At 39.4% G+C, this 18240-nt stretch overlaps 1 protein-coding gene across 1 annotated transcript in view; it reads right to left on the bottom strand.

The window, feature by feature from the left end:
- LOC140480584 (polycystin-1-like protein 1) overlaps positions 1–18240 on the bottom strand; it is a 296146-nt gene that overhangs the window by 94666 nt on the left and 183240 nt on the right. The window contains exons 33-36 of the mRNA XM_072575633.1: positions 17151–17343; positions 11244–11300; positions 10033–10242; positions 4517–4750 (exon numbers count right to left, since the gene is read on the bottom strand). Coding sequence (XP_072431734.1) covers positions 4517–4750; positions 10033–10242; positions 11244–11300; positions 17151–17343 — 694 coding nt within the window. The remainder of the gene's footprint in view (positions 1–4516; positions 4751–10032; positions 10243–11243; positions 11301–17150; positions 17344–18240) is intronic.

Below are 18240 nucleotides of genomic sequence, written 5' to 3'. Positions count from 1 at the left end.
GGAGAAATTTCTTCACCCAGAGAGTGCTGAGCCTGTGGAATTCTCTACCACAGAAACAGTCAAGGGCAAAACATTGTCTGATTTCAAAAAGTTGGATATAGCACGAGGGGCTAGAGGAATCAAAGGATGTGGGGGTAAAAAGGGAACAGGCTATTGAGTTAGATGATTAGTCATGATCATAATATACTGCGGAGCTCAAAGGGCTGAATGGCCTTATCCTGGTCCTATTTTGAAAGCTTCTCAAATGCACCCCGTATCCTTGAGCGCCATAAAACTTCAAAAATCTATTCATCTCAGTCTTAAACGTGTTCAACTAGTGCACAGGCACAAGCCTCTCAACAAAAAATTCAAAACATTCATTCCTGATGAAGGGCTTTTGCCTGAAACGTTGATTTTCCTGCTCCTCGGATGCTGCCTGACCTGCTGTACTTTTCCAGCACCACTCTAATCTTGACTCTGCTCTCCAGCATCTGCAGTCCTCACTTTCACCAAAGATTCAAAACGCTGAGTGAGGACATTTGTCTACTTCAGTCCTTCAGGATTAACCATGCATTCTAAAAAGGTGACTCCTCATAATCTTGACTGTGTCAATGAGATAATTGCTCATGCTTCTAAAGCCCAGAAATTTATACTTAATTCACCCAGCCCTTCATCAACAGACATCCTTCTCATCCCAAGGACAAATCGAGGAAACTTTATCTGTAGTTTATTCTTTATTTTTTACTCCACTTTCCTTGTAATACCTGCATGTTAACTTTTGTGTTCCTTGTATGAATACACCCAAGTCTCTCGAAACAAAACCATTAACAAGTTTGATGCCTGTTCAAGAATATTCCACTTTCTAATCTTAGGACCAAAGGAAGCAACCTCACACTTCAGAAGTTAGATTCCCCTTGTTTCCTTGATGCTCAGTATCCTGATAAATTACTCATTTCAGCCTTTTTGAGTCTTCCATACAGATTGCATTCCCATGCAGCCTTGCAACATCCATAAAACTGAAATGTGTTACTCTCTGACTCTTCATCTATGTCATTATAGATTGTAAACTGACAAAGCCTCAGCACTCACTAGCTCAGTCTGGCAACTTAAAAGTTATTTACATTTTCTGCTTTCTGTGTTTTTTGGAAGTCCCAGCATACTATATTTCCTTTGTCAACTCAACCAGTCACATACTCAAAAGAGAATAATAAATTTACCAAAATATGATTGTCCTTCCATTAGGCCATGTTGACTCGTTGTAATCATATTGTGCTTTTCCATGTGCATTGCTAGGAATTCCTTCAGAATAGTCTTTGGCATTTTCTCAATGACTAATGTCAAGCTAACTGATCTGTGGTCAGTTTTCTCTCTCTCTCTCTTTTCTTGAATAGTGGCTTTACATTTGCTAACTTCCAAACCTTTCCAGAATGTATGGGATTTTAGAAAATTGTGGCCCATGGACCTAATATCTCTTCAGCCATTTCTTTTAGAATGTAGGCCTTCCACTACTGGGGATTTGTCAGATTTCAGTCATTTGAGTTTCTAAAGTACTTTTTCTTTGCTGGTATCAACTAACTTAATTTTCTCAATCTCACTGGCCCCTAGGTTACCATCTATTTTTGGTATGTAACTTCTGTCCTCTGCTGACAATACAGACATGAAACATTTGTTCAACGTCATTGCAATTTTCTCATTCCCCATAATAACTTCTTGTCTCTGCTTCTAAGAAACTGAAGTTTACTTAAATTATTTTTGTCCTTTTTATCTACTTACAATCTGGCTTTATAGAATTGGTTGTCTTACTCTCATATTCTACATTGTTCCTTTTTTCAACTTTGTAATGCCCCTTTGTTGGTTTTTAAATCATTGCCAATTCTCAGATCTACTACTGTTCTTTACTGTAATGGGAAACTCTCTTTTAACCCAATACTATACTTAATCTCCTTCGTAAGCCATTGACATATATTTCTCATTGAAGTTTTGGCTTTCAATGGAGTGTATTTGTTTTAATATTTTAAGACCATAAGACCATAAGACATAGGAGTGGAAGTAAGGCCATTCGGCCCATCGAGTCCACTCCGCCATTCAATCATGGCTGATGGACGTTTCAACTCCACTTACCCGCATTCTCCCCGTAGCCCTTAATTCCTTGTGACATCAAGAATTTATCAATCTCTGCCTCGAAGACATTTAGCGTCCCGGCCTCCACTGCACTCTGCGGCAATGAATTCCACAGGCCCACGACTCTCTGGCTGAAGAAATGTCTCCGCATTTCTTTTCTGAATTTACCCCCTCTAATTCTAAGGCTGTGTCCACGGGTCTTAGTCTCCTCGCCTAACGGAAACAATTTCCTAGCGTCCACCCTTTCCAAGCCATGTATTATCTTGTAAGTTTCCACTAGATCTCCCCTTAATCTTCTAAACCCCAATGAATACAATCCCAGGATCCTCAGCCGTTCCTCGTATTTTGAGTTGCTTCTTTAAGTGTTTCCAACCATTTTAGTCCAAAGACTCAATCAACCTTTGCTATCTCTCCCTTACACCTATATAATTACTTTATTTAATCTTACATTTAAGAATTCCTTCTGATTAGAGTATGTCATTTTTAAACTTCGTATGATTTAAATTGTATATGATCACGAATTCCCAGTGGATGTTTTACTGTGATGTTATCAATTAATTCTGCATCATTGTACAATACTGGATCAAAACCAACTTTTCCCTTGATTAATTCAAAAGCATCCTATAAATTCACCTTCTAGACTACCTTTGCCAAGTTGTTTGGCCAAGTCCAAAAGATGTTTAGCCTCCACAGCTTGTTTCTCCCTGTTTCACATAATCTGTCTTTACCCACATTAATATACTTCACTATTGCCTCAAGTTTAGTCTTTGGATTTTGAAATGTCCCTTTACCTAAACCCTCCTCCCTAGCTGCTAGTTTAAATTCCTACTCTGATGATATTTTCACTCTTGTGTTCTGTCCCTTCTTACCACATACTGGACACCATTATCCATAACGTTATTCTGCTCAATTTGCCTTGTCCATCCTAACTTTCCAAATCCTCCCACACATGATACCAGTCTCCTCACATTACTAACAAACTGGGAGAAAGTGAGGATGACAGATACTGGAGAATATATTTTTCACAAAGTTTGTTGAGTATCTTCTGGATGTCCATTCCCAATTCCAATAATTTGTCACCTCGTCATGAAATTCAATTAGGTTCATTAAGCATGACCTTTCCCTTTATGAATCTTTGCTGATTCTGTATGGTCAGCTAAAAATGTTCAAGATGTTCAGTCATGCGACCCTAACTTACAGACTCCAGTTATTTCCTGACATGGATATTTGACTAACTGTCCACAATCCCCTAGGGTTCCTTTGTCAGCTTTCTTAAATAACAAGTGATATGCTCAATTTTCTAAACTTAGAAAATGCATCTGACATCTGGAGAACTTTGCAAGATAATACGCAGCCTGTCTGGTAGTATCTGTGGCTAAAGAAATACAGCTCATGTTTCAGGTCAGGACGTTGGTCTGAAGGTCATCAATTTGAAAAATTAATCCTGTTTCTCCCTCCACAAATGATTCCAGACCAGCTAGACATTTCTAAAATGTTCTATTTTCATTGCAGATCATCAACATTCACAATACTCTGTCTTTGTAAGATTACATTTCAGATAACTACAATGTTCACACCTTATTCTTTTAAAACACTGAGGCTCTGGAGGTTTGTCACTCTTTAATGCCAATATTTTCTTCATTAGTTAGTTGTGGATATTAATCTTGAGATGTAAGTTTCCATCCCAATACAATATTTCTTCATTGAGATTTCTGGCATGCTGACCCCTTCTTCTTAGAACAGTTTTCACCAAACAATCATCAATGCTGAACTTAAGTGCCACTCCAGAACTGACCTGCCCATTCGCACCTCCTCAAAACATTTTTTTAATGCAAGTCACTTCATCCCCCCCACCCCCCCACCCCCCCCACTTTGGCCATGTAGCATGAAACCTGTTTTCATTTTATCTCTCCTGCCTACCATCTGATCACAGCAATTCCCTTTCACTCCAACACCAGCCTCCTTGCCCCATCTTTAAGATGCTCAAAACTTATTGGATTTTGAACATACCTCAGTTCTGATCTAAGGTTACAGACCTGAAATGTTAACTCTGTTTCTCTCTGACACATACTGAGGACTTCCAGCATTTTCTGTTGTGACAGAAAATAATGGACGTGGTGACACACAAATTAAGTAATCTTGTCGTGATTAATCTTTCAATCTGGAAATCATTTGGATGAATTTGTTCTGACCATCCATGTTGACTATGTAACTTCAGAAAGAATTGTAACAGGCCAGATGATGAAAATACTTCAGATCTTACCTTCGATGACAAATTATAAGCCTTACAGTTTGAACCACTTGAGAAAGAAACTGTTCACTTCTAGCTATTCTAACAACCCACTACACATTTTATAAACAATATGGTGTGCAAACTAGTAACAGCACATAAAAGATTTTGAAAATACCAACTAACCTCCAGAGGAGACATTCCCCATAGGTATGGATTCTGTTTGAAGCTGATCAGATGACTTATGATACAACTACTTCTTTCATCAGAAATCTGCTTATCCAGAAGATCAGGAAGGTAAAACTTCACAGACTGTGTGCTTTGAACAGTGTTCTGAAAACCATAGTTTTGAGTGGTCTGAAGCTCCATTAAATTGGTGTTCATGTAAAACTGTGATTGATTGTTGATTACCACATACATCTGAAAGATACAAAGTTTTAAAGTTCTTTCATTTGAGATTTTTGGCAGATTTTGGCAGGTTTCCACTTTAGTTGCGGCTGACATGATTACAGATTTTAGAGGCTAGCATGATAAAGTGTATTTCCAATTCATGTATTACACATTTTAATAAGTCCTCTGTGGCTAAGAGTGTAGGAACCTTTAGTGGACATTATAGTAATTAAAACAGACAAATGTGAAGAAAATAATTTGCCTTCTTCAATTGCAAATGATGATAAAAACAGGAAATACCTTGAAAAGATTTGATAATTTATAATATTAGAAATTCTAACTTCCTACCTAGAGAGTAAAAAAGTAGTAGAACAAGAATAGGCAATTTGATCCCTCAAATCCAGTCTTCTATACACAGGCAATCTCCAATTCAAAACGTCCAGCAAATTTCTTGAGAAAAATGTTTTCAAATGCTTCTCTCTACTGATCTTAAATAAATAAGTCTAAACTTCAGAGCATAAACAAGGAACATTTAGAGACAGAGATCTTTAACACAGAAAAAGGCCCTTCAGTCCATTGATTCAATGTCAGTCAAAAACAAGAAGCTAGTTGTGAGTCTTTTCTGCACTCTCTCAGGTCCCTTCACATTCTGTGCAAAGTGTGGTGCCCAGAACTGGACACACAACTTCAGCTGTGCCAAAACTGGTGTTCTGTACAAGGTCAATAGAACCTCCCTATTCCTCATCATGTCATCTAAATGCTATACACAATAAAATCTTGAGTATTCTGACTGTTACATAGACAGAAAATAACTAGAATTAGACTAAAAAAAAGCCCACCACACCTAAAGTAATTGTTACAGCACCAAAGCACCTTTCTGCCATGTCAATGAATGCCACTCCTCGCCTCTCCTCTCCCCTCCAGAAACTCATCTCAAACCCCCACTCCCAGCCTCCATCTTTATCATTATATATCCGAATGTTTAGATGACTCATAGAAATAGATTAAATGGAATAGTTATGAACATATTGACAATAGGATGTAAGGAATTATAGATGGGAACTCTGTATAAATGAAGGGTATTACAAAATATAGGTGTACAGATTAATTACTCGGACATGGATTAGTTCATCAAATTCCAAGTTTGCAGCTGATACAAGCAAAGCAAATAATGCACAAAGTGATTCAATAGCATTTATATTTTAGACATAACTAGGCTAAAGATAGCAATACCCTTATAAACTGTGTTGTTAATTAACTAGTATGTGGAGGCAAAGAGTTAAAGGAAGGAAATGTGTGCTAAATAATGTATATACAGATTAGTAACTAGAGCAAGAAGAGCGATGGTGGTTCATCCTTCACAATGAAAATCAGTTCAGGTAGTAAAAGGCATTCAGTTCCAACAGGAAAAGGTTGCTGAGTGTGACAATACTATGGCTTTAAGAGGTGTGTTTTGTCCTGGCTCTTTTTTTGGAAGAGAGGTTAAGACAGAAGTGCCAAGCGGTGTGTTCCAAGACCCAACAATATACAGCTTGTGAGGCCTTGGATTATTTTGTAAAAGTTGGAACAATAGAAGCAGCATGAATAGGTGAGTGAGGCTCCCACAGAACCATGGATACGTTTAGCTTTCTGTAGTTGTTGGGGTTTGGAAACTGCCATACATCTCTCCCTGCTATAGCAAAATGCTTGGATTCTCTCTCCCTCTGACAGAATTTTGTCTTGAGGTTCTTTCCTCCTGGACTGAAGAATCATTGCATGGGTGATAATCAATTTTACTGAATTTGCCTTTGCCAAGGGTGTATTTATGGGATGCTATTATATTGAAACAATTGCTGTTTAAGAGTTAAATAATCTATTATTCCATTAAGTTTTCTCATACAGTTACATCAATTATTCTTATATTTTGTTAATATTTTAATATACAGTAAGAATAAAGTGTGTTTTGCTTAAAGCCGAGTTGTATAATCAAATTACAGCTGGAACACAACTGCTTATCTGGAATAGAGTGAGAATAGCTTTGGATTGATTTCTGGAAAATCAATTGTCCACATATGGTGGGAGAGTTTTGATTGAGGTACGTGTTAAATTGAAGTTCTTTTTATAGTTTGGAAGATAAGTTGCTGACTGAAACAATGTTTCATCATCTTACTATTAGCCTGTTTGTTAGTCTTAAAACTTTATATCTAGTCATGTGATCCTTTCAATCATTCATTTTAAAGGTTTTCAGTCCAGGTATTGACACAGCTAAATGTTTCAGCTACTTTTGAAAACTCAATCTAGCATTCATTAATGGTTCTGTTCGCCGAGCTGGGAATTTGTGTTGCAGACGTTTCGTCCCCTGTCTAGGTGACATCCTCAGTGCTTGGGAGCCTCCTGTGAAGCGCTTCTGTGACGTTTCTTCAGGCATTTATAGCCACCATAAATGCTGGAGGAAATATCACAGAAGCGCTTCACAGGAGGCTCCCAAGCACTGAGGATGTCACCTAGACAGGGGACGAAACGTCTGCAACACAAATTCCCAGCTCGGCGAACAGAACCACAACAACGAGCACCCAAGCTACAAATCTTCTCACAAACTGTTAGCATTCATTAAGTTGTGAAAACCAACCTATATAGCTCCAAGTAATGTAACCAAAGCTAAAAAACAATTCTTTTCCCCATTTCAAAGCAAATGGTTTGGCAATCTGACAATTTCAGACACAGGGAGCTGCTTTCTTGGCTCCCCACTGAAAAGCAGGATTCCCCATGGTTCAAGGCACCTCTGATGTATCTTAAACCACACCTGCTTCCACAATGAGACAGTGTCCGTCAAAATTATGGAGGGTTTTATCACCTAAAATGGAGATGACATAGCTATTTTGGAATGCGGGCTTACTACATATGTATGGAGTTGGCTCAATGTTTGGTTTGCGATGCAGCATAATACCAACAATGTGGGTTCAATTCCTGCACTGGTTGAGGTTACCAAGTAGGATACTCCTTCTCAAATTCTACCCTGCCTGAGGTGTGGTGACCCTCAGATTAAACCATCACCAGTTGTCTGTCTCCAATAAAAGAGCAGCCAACGGTCCACTAGGACTATGGCAACTTCATTTACTTTTAATCCAAGTACCTATCCCATGCCGGCAAAAAATTGCTGAAAATGCAAATGGCGGCAGGGGCTAGGTCAGAATCTTAGATTCTGAGAAGGCCTGAATCAGGAAAATCCTCTATGAGCTGCAATTACTTTCTGTAACCTCTTCCTCTCGGTTTCACCATGGCATCTGACTGTTAGTAACACCGTGTTTGTCTGATTCAAGATTGTTGTAAAAATTTTATATCTCACTACTATCATGAAGGTCTGGATGGAAACAGTTCCATCGGGCAGACACAGCATGGGTTCATGAAAGGCAGGTCATGCTTAACTCGTTTGCTGGAATTTTTTGAGGACATTATAAGTGTGATGGACAATGGGAAACCGGTGCATGTGGAATATCTGGATTTTCAGAAGGCATTTGACAAGGCGTCGCAAAAAGGCTGCTGAATAATAAAAAGGTGCATGGTGTTGGGGTAATGCATTAGCATGGATAATAGATCAGTTAACTAACAGAAAGCAGAGAGTGGCGATAAATGGGTGTTTTCTGGTTGGTGATCAGTGGCTAGTGATGTGCCTCAAGGATCAGTGTTGGGACTGTAATTGTTTACAATTTATATAGATTATTTAGAGACCAAGTATAGTGTATCAAATTTGGCAGATAACACAAAGATGGGGGGGTAAAATAAAAGGTGCAGAGGACACTGAAAGTCTGCAGAGGGATTCAGATACATTAAGCGAGTGAGCCAGGGTCTGGCAGATGGAGTACAAAGTTGGTAAATGTGAGGTCATCCATTTTGGTAGGAATAATAGTAAAAGGACTATTATTTAAATGGCGAAGATTTGCAGCATGCTGCTGTGCAGAGGTATCTGGGTGTCCTTGTGCATGAATCACAATAAGTTGGTTTGCATATGCAGCAGGCAATTAAGAGAGCAAATGGAATATTGTTATTCATTGCTAGAGGGATGGAGTTTAAAAATAGGGAGGTTATGCTGCAGTTGTATAAGGCACTGGTGAGGCCTCATCTGGAGTGTTGTTTATAGTTTTGGTCTCCTTATTTGAAAAATAATTTAGTAGCACTGGAGGGGATGCAGAGGAGGTTCACTCGGTTGATTCTGAAATTGAGAAGTTTGTCTTAAGAGGAGGGATTGAACAGACTGGGACTGAACTCATTGGAATTTAGAAGAATGAGGGGGAACTTATAAAAACATAAAATTATGAAGGGAATAGATAGGATAGAAGCAGGGAGGTCCGCTGGCAAATGAAACTAGAACTAGGGGGCATAGTCTCAAAATAAGGGGGACCAGATTTCGGACTGAGTTGAGGAAGAACGTCTTCACCCAAAGGGTTGTGAATCTGTGGAACTCTCTGCCAGTGAAGCAGTTGAGGCTCTTGATGAATGTTTTTAAGCCCAAGATAGATAGATATTTTGAACAGTAAAGGAATTAAGGGTTCTGGTGAGTGGGTAGATAAGTGGAGCTGAATGCACGAAAAGATGAATCATTCTTCTTGAATGGTGGAGCTGGCCCAATGGGCCAGATGGCCAAGGCCTGCTCCTATTTCTTATATGTTTATGAATGTCATCCCTGCATCCTTAAATACTATTCTTGACATAACACCTTTATTGCAATGATTTCTGCTGTCTTTATTCTCACTTTAGTTGTCTAAAATTTTTCCATTTCAGCTTATTTAATATTTCCTTGAACATTTTTGGAACACATTTCACATATTTCTGATATCTACTCTGAAGTTCAATATTTCCATCATTCCTTTCTGCAGTACTTTCATTGTCAGAATCTGGAGAACCAAACTTGCTAAAACTTGTAATTTCCTGTTGCTAGCATGACTTTAATTTGCAAGAAATGAATTTAACGATGAAACAACACAGGAAAATGGTCTTGTAATGTTGAATTTAAGAAAGTCATTAAATTGTTGACATTGCCAATCACCTAGCAATAAAAATGTATCCAGTTTGATCAAATGTATAATTTCATTAAGGTGTATGAGGAGTAGAAATAATGAAATAACTAGGCATTCACATGTTAACACATCAATAATTCAGCAATTGGCTGAAAGGAAATATTATAATGGGAGGACAGATCATTTCAAACATCTAATTTATGTAAATACTTACTCAGAGAATATGGTATACAAATAATGAGGAAACACAATTGCTTTGTAATTCTCAACAAGTCTACATCTACAAAACAATCTTGTCGTACTTACTATAGATCTTACCAATAACAATTCAGTTGTTGCTTTCAAACCTTCAAATAACAAACTCTTCGATGTTCCTGTGCCGTTGTCAGTTAAACCCATTACATCAGAAACCACAAAGACTATTTCCTTCACCAATTCTTCATACATTCTGAACTCTCGGGATTCAGTAAATAGTTTGATCATATTTTTGACTGCTCTTGTAACAACTAGTGCACTTTCCAAAGTCACCTTTAATATTTTAAAACAAAAACATATCACTGAACCAAAGAATAAACATTATCATTTTAGACAGTCTTTTAGAATAATGAATAATATTTCAACATATTAGTATGTTGTCAAATGTTATCTAATTATTTCATGAAATGATTAATTATGGAAAGAGATAATTAACCATAGACAAATTGCTATAGCCCAATCATATGATTCTAAAGGCTAACTCAATCTTCCCTCTGACTTCCATTTGCCAGTCAAAGCGCTACACAATAGCACAGTAAATATTACAGTCAACAGTAGCAGTTACAAAGCAGGCTTCTCCAAGGATAAAATGGTAAGCAATTGCATTATCTATGATGTAGCTGAATCAGTTTTTGGGACTAGGCTTCATCATTAGGTGAAGACAGAATCAGACTGGCTATGATGGTATCACATCTTTGGAACAAATCCACAAACACTCAGGCACATAAGGAGAATCAAAAAGTAGAAAAGCAGAGAGGTGTAGGAAGGGTATTGCAGAGTTTGAAGCCTAAATGACTGAACTCACCAACAGTGGCATAATTAAAACTGGGGACGCAATTAGAGGAGTGTGGATGTCTCAGAGGGTGGTAGAGGTAGTAGGAATTAAAGAGGTGAGAAGTAGCACATGGTCATGGTGACAATTTGAAAGACAGAATGACAATTTTAAAATTAGGAGTTTGCTTTACTCAGAGCCAATACTGGCCTGCAAGCACAGTGGTGACAGTGCAATGAGATTTGAATATGAGTTAAGAAGGTACAGCAGAGTTTTGGGTGACCTCAGGATTACAGAAGGTAGTATGTCGGGGACCAGCCAGGAGTGCACTGGAATAGGTAAGTCTAGAGTTAATAACTGCACGCTTGAGAGTTTCAGTAATAGATAAACTGAGGCTGGGGTGACATTGGACAATGTTCCATAAGTCTTGAGAATAAACTGGAGATAACAATTATTCTCTGATCGAATATGCAGATTGTCAAGTGGATAAAAGCTTTTGTACCTCATCAGTTATATTAACAAGGTCATGCAATACAGATACCGTTTCCATCAGCTCCCTCTGAAATAAAAAAGAGAAGATCAAGCTTATAGTAAATGTGTCAACAGTAAACCAAACCTGATTTGTTTAACTACAATCAACAAACACATTAACAGTTTGACTTGGGTGAATTAAGAGAATTAACATGTAAACTGATTCACTTTCATTTCTTTCCTACTTTTTAAAAATAATTATTTGCTCATTTTACATTCCTGCTTTAGATAGTTTTGTTTAGTTGCTGGAATGCAGGTCTACAGTTGTCTCACTTTAGTAATATGTAATTATGAGAGGTGGTCAAAGCACTTATTGCTATGTTTACATGGAATCGAGGTCTTGCTTAAAGCAGGGATGAACATACCAATTCTTGCACTGACATTTAATAAATTAGCGTTGATGAATAGTTGATCCCAAAGCCACATATATAAATTAGATTAGTTACAGAAATGATAATCAATGATGGAGTGTAGAACAAGTCTTGGAAAAAAGTCCTGATAGCCACATGACTATCAGAAGGTCAATCTTACTAAAAACAGAAAATTCACAGCACAGAATGAGGCTATTTGAATCATCATGCCTATGTCATCTGAAAAAGCAAATCAGTCAAATTTCACTTTCCAGTTCCTCATCGATAGCCTTACACATTAAGGCACTTCAAATCCATTTTACCGAAATGTAAATGTAATTTAATTTAAAATGGCATGAGGGTTTGGGCCATTCCTGACCTTTCAGACATTGAGTTCCATCCCCACAACCCTCTGGTTTAAAATATTCCCAACTCCTCTCTAACCTTTCTGCTAAATACTTTATATCTAACACCCCTCCCCCATTGCTGCATTACCAATTCTTCTGTCATGGCTTCTTGAAAAAGAAGTCGTGTCTGATTAATTCATTCAGAGTTTTTCAAGAAAGTCTCAACCAGAGTGGATAGAGAAGAACATATTACAAAGAACAAAAAAAATAGTACATCACAGGAAGAGGCTTTTCGGCCCAGCAAGCTTGTGCCGATAGATTTGACAGAGAAGACTAATGAGGCCGACTGGTAGACGCTGTCTATATGGACTTCAACAAGGGTCTACATGGTAGACTGGCTAAAAAATGTGTTGCTGGAAAAGCGCAGCAGGTCAGGCAGCATCCAAGGAGAAGGAGAATCGACGTTTTGGGCATAAGCCCTTCTTCAGGAATGAGGAGGGTGTACCAAGCAGGCTAAGATAAAAGGTAGGGAGGAGGGACTTGGGGGAGGGGTGTTGGGAATGTGATAGGTGGAAGGAGGTTAAGGTGAGGGTGATAGGCCGGAGATGGGGTGGGGGCGGAGAGGTCGGGAAGAAGATTGCAGGTCAAGAAGACGGTGCTGAATCCGAGGGTTGGGACTGAGATAAGGTGGGGGGAGGGGAAATGAGAAAGCCGGAGAAATCTGCATTCATCCCTCATGGTTGGAGGGTTCCAAGGCGGAAGATGAGACGCTCTTCCTCCAGGCGTTGTGTTGCCATGGTCTGGCGATGGACGAGGCCAAGGAGCTGCATGTCCTTGGCGGAGTGGGAGGGGGAGTTAAAGTGTTCAGCCACGGGGCGGTTGGGTTGGTTGGTGCGGGTGTCCCAGAGGTGTTCTCTGAAACGTTCCGCAAGTAGGCGGCCTGTCTCTCCAATGTAGAGGAGGCCACATTGGGTGCAGCAGATGCAGTAAATATTGTGTGTGGAGATGCAGGTGAATTTGTGACGGATAAGGAAGGACCCCTTGGGGCCTTGAAGGGAAGTGAGGGGGGAGGTGTGGGCACAAGTTTTGCAGTTCTTGTGGTTGCAGGGGAAGGTGCTGGGAGTGGAGGTTCGGTTGGTGGGTGGTGTTGGCCTAATGAGGGAGTCGCGGAGGGAGTGGTCTTTCCGGAATGCTGATAGGGAAGGGGAGGGAAATATACCTTGGTAGTGGGGTCTGTTTGGAGGTGGCGGAAATGACGAAAGATGATACGATGTATCTGGAGATTGGTGGGGTGGTAGGTGAGGACCAGTGAGGTTCAGTCCTGGTGGTGATTGGAGGGGTGGGGCTCAAGGGCGGAGGAGCGGAAAGTGGAGGAGATGCGGTGGAGAGCATCGTCAACCACATCTGAGGGGAAATTGCGGTCTTTGATGAAGGAGGCCATCTAATTGTTCGGTATTGGAATTGGTCCTCCTGGGAGCAGATGCGGCAGAGGCGGAGGCGAAGGAATTGGGAATATGGGATGGAATTTTTACAGGGGGCATGGTGGGAGGAGGTGTAATCTAGGTAGCTGTGGGAGTCGGTCGGTTTATAGAGAATGTCTGTGTTGAGTCGGTTGCCCGAGATAGAAATGGAGAGGTCTAGGAAGGGGAGGGAGGAGTCTGAGACGGTCCAGGTAAATTTGAGGTCGGGATGGAAGGTGTTAGTAAAGTGGATGAACTGTTCAACCTCCTCATGGGAGCATGAGGCAGCGCCGATACAGTCATCGATGTATCAGAGGAAAAGGTGGGGGGTGGTGCCAGTGTAGCTGCGGAAGATGGACTCTTCCACATATCCGATAGCTGTTGTTAGATCACACAGGATCCGAGGGGAGCTAACTAATTGGATACAAAATTAGCTTGAGGGTATGAGACAGATGGTGGTGGTGGACAGGTGTTTTTTGAACTGGAAGCCTTTGACCACAAGGATCTATGCTGTGTCTACTGCTTTTTGTCATTTATACAAATGATTTTGATGTGAATACAGGAGGAATGGTTAGTACGTTTGCAGACAACACCAAATTAGGTGGTATAATGGGCAGTGAAGAAGATTATCTCAAGCACAATGGCACCTTGATCAAATGGCCAATGGACCAAGGAGTGGTAAATGGAGTTAATTTAGATAAATGTGAGATTATGGATTTTGGAAAGGCAAACCAGGTCAGGACTTATACATCTAATGGTTCTGGGGAGTATTGTCGAACAAAAAGACCTTGGGATGCAGATGCATAGTTCCTTGAAATTGGAGTTGTAGGTAGAAAGGGTGGTGAAGAAGGCATTTGGCATACGAGCCTTCATTGGTCTATGCACTGAGTATGGAAATTGGGACCTCATGCTGTGGTTACACAGCACATTGGTGAGACGACTCTTGGAATACTGCATACCATTCTAGTTTCCCTTCTATAGGAAAGATGTTGTGAAACCTGAGAGGGTGCAGAAAGGATTGACAAGAATGTTGCCAGGACAGGAGGGTTTGAGCTATAGGGAGAGGATGAATAGGCTGGGATTTTTTTTTTGCCTGGAGTGTCAGAGACTGAGGAGATGAGTGGATAGGGTAAATAGCAAAGATCTTTTCCAAGGATGGAGGCGTCCAAAACTAAAGCACATAGGTTTAAGATGAGAGGAGAAAGATTTAAAAAGGAGCTGGGGAGTAACCTTTTCACGCAGATATTGGAGCAAGTATGGAATGAGCTGCCAGAGAAAGTGGAGGTAGCTGGTACAATTACAACACTTAAAAAGTATCAGGATGGGTATATGAATAGGAAGGCATATGGGCCAAATGCTAGCAAATGGGAAGAGGTCTGATTGGGATGTCTGGTCAGCATGAATGAGTTGGACTGACAGGTCTGTTTCCATGCTGTGTGGCTCCATGATTCTCTGACACAACTGTTTGGAACATATATTAATGACTTGGAGAAGGGAAGCGAATGCACTGTCGCCAGATGACACAAAAATAGGTGGAAAAGCAGGTTGCAAGAGGGATACAAACACTCTACACAGAGATATTGGTCAGTTAAGTAAGTAGTGGGCAATAAATTAGCAAATGGAGTATAATGTTGGAAAATGCGAAGTTGTTCATTTTGGAAGGAAGAACACAACAACAGATTATCATTTAATTGGAGAAAAACTGCAGAAAGCTGCAATGCAAAAAGATTTGTGAACACTCGTGCACAAAACATGAAAGCTAACATGTAGGTGCAGCAGGTGATCAGGAGGTCTAATGGAATTAGCCCTTATTCCAAGGGGGTTGGAACAGAACTTATTACAACTATACAAGATGCTGGTGAGATTACATCTGGAATACTGTGGGCAGTTCTGGTCCCCTTATTTAAGATAATATTTCATCAGAGGCAGTACAGAGAAGCATCACTGGGATGATCAATGGGATAGAGGGATTCACAGTAAGGTGAAAATCAACTAGAGAAAGTGAGGAATTAGAAAAATGAGAGGTGATTCTTAAGGTGCTTGACGGAGTCAATGTAAAGAGGACATTTCCCCTCAATGTAAAGTCTAAGACAAGGGGGCATTGTCTTAGAATTAAGGGCATCAATTTATGACTGAGATGACGAGGAATTTCTTCTCTCAGAGAGTTAAGTGTCTTTGGAACTCCTTGCCACAGACAGCTGTGGAGACAAGAGTTCTTGTGTACACTTAAGGCTGAGAGGGACAGATTCCTGATCAGTCGGGGAATCAAGCGCTCTGGAGAAAGGGAAGGAGAGTGAAGGTGAGGATTGTCAGATCAGTTGTGATCTTATTGAATGGAGGAGCAGGCCAATTCGGAAGCCAATTGGCCTTCTCCTGTCCCCATTTGTTATGATCGTAATCTTTCTGTCATCCATTCTACCACAGACTTTTCCTTTTATTAATTTTCGCTTCACCTCCTAGTCTATTCATTCATACATTTCTAGCATTTCCCTGTTCTGATGAAATGTCATTGATCTAATAGCACTTGCCCTACCTACTGTGTAATACTTGGAGTTACTATTGTTTATTTTAGGTCTGATGCTTAAGTCTTCAGAACCTCAATGAGAATAGTGTTCCAGTCACAAACACCTGCTGACCTTAACTTGCTGCCACTTGACACAAATTTTGGATCCAATTTGTCATTTTCTCTGAGACTCCAGAGGCTTTTACTGCTCTGACTAGTCTGACATTTGGAACCTTGTCAGAAACCTTGCAAAACTCCATGCAGGCTATGAATACATTTTCTTTATTAGCCCTCTTGTTGCCAAATCAAAAATTTAAACACATTAGTTAGATATAGCAATCCCTAAATAAATTCAAGCACACTGCCCATGATTAATCACAGTCTTTGTAAATGACAATTTGTAGCATCCCTCAGAACATTTTCCAAAAATCTGACAGATGTTAGTCTGGTCTCTAGCCTTACTTCCAGTCCTCTGGGACATGCCTGACAGGATTGAGAATGATGGAAAAGTCTGCTATTTCCGACCTTATTTCTGTGATGCATTTTGCTCAGGTCTGGTGTTTATCTACTTACAAACATGCTAAAGTCCTTATTATTTCCTCTCACTCAGTTTATTCCATCCTCCTCCCGATCTACAATGTCATCATTGTGAAGATGGATGCAAAGTATTCACATCCAAATCATCATTTTCCTCCTTCTCAAGTAATCTTTTTCGTCTTTAATTACCCGAACTCTTGACTTGGTTATTTTCTTGCTCATTATGTATTGGACAATATCATTGGACTTTTATCATCAACAAATGAATGGCTTATGCTTTTACTCACAGTGCCTTTCTTTTTCAGATAAAGAGAACTCCTAAGGCAAACCCAAGCAACAAAACCAATACTGACAATAGAGATGAAGCACAGCATTTTGTATTTGGTTTAAGAGTGGATAAATAGTTAAACAGGTGACAAGAAGCTGGAAATATGATTCGGGAGGAGCACTTACAACTCATCAACATGCATTTAGCTTCCATCATAAGTTGTGTAATGCAAGTTAAGGCAATAGATATTTTAATGTTAAATATTAAATTGCTGGAATAATAGTTGCATGCCATTGTGTTGCTTGCCCTTCTGACAACAATTACTGTAAAATGTGAAAAATATTGCAATAATACATGTGGCACTCTGAAGGATTAGTATCATCCTGGAAAACAGTGGTTAAACAAAATCATACCTGACTAGATATAGTTAGGCTGCAAAGAGCTTGAATTAATGCATTTCTTGTCCATTTCTGGAAATCTCTTGTGCTGTATCCTTCTTTATGGAGACGATAGAGCACTCTGGTTAACAACTGAATGTAATTTTTTGTTTCCTTTTGGTTTCCCAACAACATGAGAATTGAAAGATTCTGAAGACCCTGATTGTATCTGAATGAGAAGGAAAAACAGTTACCTTTAGCTAAAGAATGTCTCATGGTGATAAATGAACCCTGCATAGTTTCTGCAGTGGATTATCTTAAATAATATTGTTTCAGTATTTTGCCAGCATACTAATAACTTTATAAATTGAATATACAAGTTGATGAACAAAAACATTTGTATCCGTACAAATGTTTAAAGATGTTACTGTCATTCAAATTTTCTTGACATGCATCCTCTTCTTCACTGTAAATTTAAAAATGAAAATGAAAAGCAAAGGTCTGCACAGATTGTAAAATAGGAATTGGGTAAGTTAGGGAATTTTAAAAGTTAATCTTGCTTTAAACTCTTATTTGTGTTTGGATTTAGTAAATAAATAAACACTGCTTAAAACAGATATGTTACTGCTTACAAGAAGTTAAAGAGGAATATACTAGAGGCGATGTTAGTGCAGTGGTAATGTTATTTGGCTAGTAATCCAGAACCCCAAGCTGGGATCATGAAAGATACAGAAATTTAAATTCAATAAAGAAAAAGAAATTTAAAAGTTAGCTTAATGGTGACCATGTAATCATTGTGGATTGTTTTAAAAACCCATCTAGCTCAGTAAGGTCATTTATAGCATGGAATCTGCCTTCTTTACCTGGTCTGGCGTACATGTGACTCCAGGCTCACAGAAATGTGGTTGACTCTTAACTCAGTTGGGATGGGTAATAATTGCTAACCTAGCCACCCATGCCCATGTCCCATGGTCAAACTTTGCAAAACAAGCTCTTTGACTACACTTCTAACTAGTTAACATACTGACGAGCTTAAACTGAAGTTTCTGCTTCAATAGACTTATTATTTATCAAAGTTTAAAAATGCAAAGGTTTATTAGCGATGCTGGATGGTACTGAGCATGAC

This window comes from Chiloscyllium punctatum, chromosome 8, assembly GCF_047496795.1.
Source record: "Chiloscyllium punctatum isolate Juve2018m chromosome 8, sChiPun1.3, whole genome shotgun sequence".
Classification (NCBI taxonomy): domain Eukaryota; kingdom Metazoa; phylum Chordata; class Chondrichthyes; order Orectolobiformes; family Hemiscylliidae; genus Chiloscyllium; species Chiloscyllium punctatum.
This window is presented reverse-complemented; position numbering and strand designations above follow the sequence as displayed.